We start from the raw sequence: 5,000 nt of genomic DNA on the forward strand, positions 1-5,000 counted from the left end.
TCTCTCTCTCTCTCTCTCTCTCTCTCTCTCTCTCTCTCTCTCTCTCTCTCTCTCTCTCTCTCTCTCTCTCTCTCTCTCTCTCTCTCTCTCTCTCTCTCTCTCTCTCAATATTTTTTTTTTATATGTTATTGTTATTAGGTTTATAAATCAGATGTTGTTAAAATTAAACTTTAACATTATATAGTATGTGATATTTACCTCAGGTGATTATGAGATTGGACACTAAGATTATATATGTTTGTTTTTATTTAGCTATATATTTTCATATATTTATACAGATATACAATTTTTGGGGTAGAGATCATAATGCAAAACAGATATTCTTGATGCTAGTAAAACCAATAAAACAATTTTTTGAGGTGATTAAAATTTTGTGTTAAGATTCACAGCATGCATACCGTCCTACCTGCAAACCAGCCTGGAAATAGAACAAAGAATCCCAAGACATGTATATATATATATAAATAGATATGGGCATTCACTGCTCATTATAAATCCTCATTTTCCAGCCTGTTCTGCCATACTTAATCTCCCATATCCTCTTCCAACCAGATGCAAGAAGCCCTTCAGCGTCAGCTCCTTGCCGCAGACGGGAAGAGAGAAGAGAAGAAAAAGAGGGTAAGAGGGTAGATTACGTCTTTGATTGATGGGAGGAGAAGAGGGTGAGCGTATTTTTTTTTTCTTTTTTCTTCTTTTAGTGTATTTGTCTCTTTATTTATTTTTTTTTTTTCTTTCTTTTTCCTTTTTTTTTATAGAAACTTGATCAGGAAGGTAAAGTATAAAGAATTTGAAATGTTTTTTTTAGCTGTAGTGTTGTAATGGGATGACATGACTGTCTTGATTGATGTAATGTTACTTTTCTTCATCCTTTGTTTTTTTTTTTCCATTTCTTGTTTTTCAAGAGAGACTATTGGTGAGCTATTCTTTTGGTATATAACTGGACTGCATACTGTTATAGAATGACATGAATGAGAATGAATGGTTTTTCGAGGAAAAATATGTACTTCAACGTTTGATAATCACATGTTTATCTAATATCTTAAATCTGATGAAGTTGCAGTGAATAGAATGGTGTGAACACATTTTATTATAAGACCTCATTTATTCTCATCCATACCTCCTTCCAGCATTTGTCACATTGAAGCAAAGTGCTCAAGGCTTTGCAAAATTCAGTGCCCCCTGAGTCACAGGATTAGAGTGAGGGCTGTGCCGAAGGAGACTTGTGATGTTAAACGAAAACTTTATCCTTCAGAGGGAAGAGGCTCACAGGCAGTCTATTTACCAGATGGAGGACGCCCAGGAGCGGTCGCGGCATCTTGGACGGGGAGTCTCCAAACCCAAAAAGAACACAGTTGCGTCATTGCTGGAACAGTGTCGTGCAGCGGGCATAAAGCCTTCAACCCTACCTCTGCCCCCCACTACCTCCATAGCAGCCACACCAGTCACTACCTCCCCCCCTCTGCACGTGTCTTCGTTGCGCGCGGGGGACCCTATTTCGGCAGCTTCTCCGATCATCAACTCCCGGTCCTCGCCATCACCAGCATCGCAATCTCTTCCGCCAACATTACTGCCAGGGCTCCCGGCGAATCTCCCTCCGTCACTCACAGCCTCTCTGGGTGCACCCTCGCTACCCCCTCCAGTCGTTCCCACACCTCCTGTCCCCTCCCTCTCCATCTCCGCCATCACCTCCACTCAGGCCTCCACCACCTCTGAGGTCTCTACCACAATCACTCTGACAACAACATCCTCCCTGTTGTCCTCCGCCTGCTTGACGCCTCCCGCAGACACCTCGTCTACCCCCTCTACCACCACCACCACTACCACATCCAGTGCTCCTTGCACCTCCTCCAACTCGTCTCCCTTGCATCCCTCAGCCTCCACGTCATCTGGCTCTGGCTCTGCCTCTGCTACATCCGCTTCTTCCTCCTCCTCTGTTCCCCCTACCTCTTCTTCTTCCCCTTCTTCCTCTGCTGCCCCCTCCTCTTCATCCTCTTCATCCTCTGCCACCATCACCACCAACTCTTTAGCTACCTTGTCCAGCCTTCCTGCCTTGTCCAATTTACCCCCTATACCTGCCCTGGCCACACCACCCCTGTCATCTGTCTCTGCATCCACTACTCCTCCACCTCCCCTTCCATCTGCCACCTCCATATCCAGTCTATCAACAGGGATATCCTTGACTTCCTCGCCCACACCCCCTCTAATGACCTCTACCCTCTCGCTCCCCCTTCCTTCTGCACTATCCCTATCCTCGTCTGTGAGCATAACATCGGTGGCTCCCGAGACCACTATGGCAACGCTGCTTAACAAGCCAAGTGTCACAATACACCCAACAACTTCAGCGCCAGATGGTCATGACAGAGCAAAGTGTGATATGGAAATGGAGAATTCGGTAAGTGCTGTAATTCCTTTTTGATAACCAGACTGTGTGATTCTTTGATTGAATTGATAGAAAGGGAAACACATCATCCACCTTAACAGTTTAATTTCTGGAAATTTTACCAAAAACAAATTAAAAAAGCCTAGGAGCTAGGAAGAGCATAATATGTCAATATCTGATACCCTCTTGAGCTCTATAAACAGTTGCATTTACATCATATTAGTATCTAAAAGCAGACAAAGAGGGAGCTTGCCCTCTGACTGCTTGATTTTTTAGGATGGATTATTGTTTTTGTTTGACCATATCATTGTCACCATTGCAGTAGAAAGGTTTTCTTAAAAGGAACAACCAGCTGTAAACTGATGTCAAATAATCAGTACCCAGTGTAATGAAATAAATATATACTACTATAAAAACCTGCTTTTCAATGTAGTCTATATTGTTAAAGGTATATAGATAGATATAGATATAGATATAGATATAGATATATTATATTGCATTTTATCAGAGAAAAAGAGATAGTTTTGTGTTTTAAAGATCTTAATTTTGCTTTCCTAGGTGGATATTGTAGCAATCACAAGAGCCCATGAGAATGGAGGAGACAAACCCGTGAAGAAACGACATATGATCACGTCGAGCAGCGTGGACGGGAGGCTGATCACTACCATCAAGGCTGCGGCAACAGCCATGGATTCCTCGGAGCTTAGTGACTCCGAGTCGGACGATGAGTCCACCTCGCTGTCTTCAATCGATGAGGACACCTTAAATAACATCCCATCCCCTTGGCTGAAGAGGGACACCCCTGACTCGCCCTCTGTTTATGGTGACTGTAAGTTTGCCGAAATCTTTTGGAAGGCTTTGCTTTTATCCTTTGTTTAAACTGGCTGCCCCTCAAGAGCAGAAATTTGGATAGATAGTTCATAAAAAAATCTAATATGGATAAGTCAGGATATTGAAGTACAGGCTTGGTTTCCTTAGTTTTGCTAATGCTTTTCTTTAAGGATATTATTTGCTGTTTTCCTTTTTTTTTTTAATTAATTTCGAAAGTATTAGAAATATTAAAGAGTTATGTTTCCATCAGGAGCTATTTTACCACAACTGTAGTGGCGAGAGTTCACGCAGGATGAATGACCAGACTTAATCATACTAAACTGATTTTTGCTCTTATCCGATGTGCCTCAGCTCCACCAACCAAGAAACGGAAGATGATAACAGATGAAGTTTCGCTTCGCGTACCGCTCATGTACGGGGTGGCGGAGAGAGACGACAATGCCACAATCACACAGTCAGGAGTTCGAGAGAAGTAATCTACTATGCCCCTTGTGGCAAGCCCTTCCGGCAATACCCAGACATAATGAGGGTAATGTTCTTGTTATATGTGCCAGTAAGGAGTGTGTAGATACTCATGCCATACTTTCAAGTGGGGAAAGGGGTGCATAGAATGACATTCGCTTTCATTTTTTTCCACAGTACTTGGAGAAGCACGGAATAACCGAAGTGAGAAGACAACTTCAGCTTTTCAAGCAAGATACCCATTGGAGATTACATTGATGCAAACTCTCAAACGCGCCATAATGAGAATGATATAAGGGACAGAATCCAAAAAATTCGTGAGCAGAAAGGATACAAACCGCAAAGAAAAAATGAGTGAGTCTTCTATGTATAATGTTATGGTCATTGATCGAGATATATTAAAAAAAAAAAAAAAAAAAAAAAAAACTTTTTTATCACTTGATATCCAAACTTGTCCAATAGTTGAGCATAGGGTTACAAGAACTGTTAAGAAACTATAAGAAATGCTTTCTCATATACTGTATAGGGATGGCCGAGATATAGATGTAGATATAGATATAGATATAGATATATTATATTGCATTTTATCAGAGAAAAAGCGATAGTTTTGTGTTTTAAAGATCTTAATTTTGCTTTCCTAGGTGGATATTGTAGCAATCACAAGAGCCCATGAGAATGGAGGAGACAAACCCGTGAAGAAACGACATATGATCACGTCGAGCAGCGTGGACGGGAGGCTGATCACTACCATCAAGGCTGCGGCAACAGCCATGGATTCCTCGGAGCTTAGTGACTCCGAGTCGGACGATGAGTCCACCTCGCTGTCTTCAATCGATGAGGACACCTTAAATAACATCCCATCCCCTTGGCTGAAGAGGGACACCCCTGACTCGCCCTCTGTTTATGGTGACTGTAAGTTTGCCGAAATCTTTTGGAAGGCTTTGCTTTTATCCTTTGTTTAAACTGGCTGCCCCTCAAGAGCAGAAATTTGGATAGATAGTTCATAAAAAAATCTAATATGGATAAGTCAGGATATTGAAGTACAGGCTTGGTTTCCTTAGTTTTGCTAATGCTTTTCTTTAAGGATATTATTTGCTGTTTTCCTTTTTTTTTTTAATTAATTTCGAAAGTAATAGAAATATTAAAGAGTTATGTTTCCATCAGGAGCTATTTTACCACAACTGTAGTGGCGAGAGTTCACGCAGGATGAATGACCAGACTTAATCATACTAAACTGATTTTTGCTCTTATCCGATGTGCCTCAGCTCCACCAACCAAGAAACGGAAGATGATAACAGATGAAGTTTCGCTTCGCGTACCGCTCATG

At 41.6% G+C, this 5,000-nt stretch overlaps 1 protein-coding gene across 1 annotated transcript in view; it reads left to right on the forward strand.

Annotated features, from left to right (window-relative positions):
• LOC122245859 (bromodomain adjacent to zinc finger domain protein 2B-like) overlaps positions 1–5,000 on the forward strand; it is a 53,878-nt gene that overhangs the window by 20,978 nt on the left and 27,900 nt on the right. The window contains exons 12-15 of the mRNA XM_086533793.1: positions 553–618; positions 1,253–2,392; positions 2,939–3,209; positions 4,939–5,000. The exon at positions 4,939–5,000 is cut by the window's right edge and continues 117 nt beyond it. Coding sequence (XP_086389919.1) covers positions 553–618; positions 1,253–2,392; positions 2,939–3,209; positions 4,939–5,000 — 1,539 coding nt within the window. The remainder of the gene's footprint in view (positions 1–552; positions 619–1,252; positions 2,393–2,938; positions 3,210–4,938) is intronic.

The sequence above is a fragment of the Penaeus japonicus genome, unplaced genomic scaffold (assembly GCF_977035675.1).
Source record: "Penaeus japonicus unplaced genomic scaffold, GWHDUDI00000001_assembly GWHDUDI00000040, whole genome shotgun sequence".
Classification (NCBI taxonomy): Eukaryota; Metazoa; Arthropoda; class Malacostraca; order Decapoda; family Penaeidae; genus Penaeus; species Penaeus japonicus.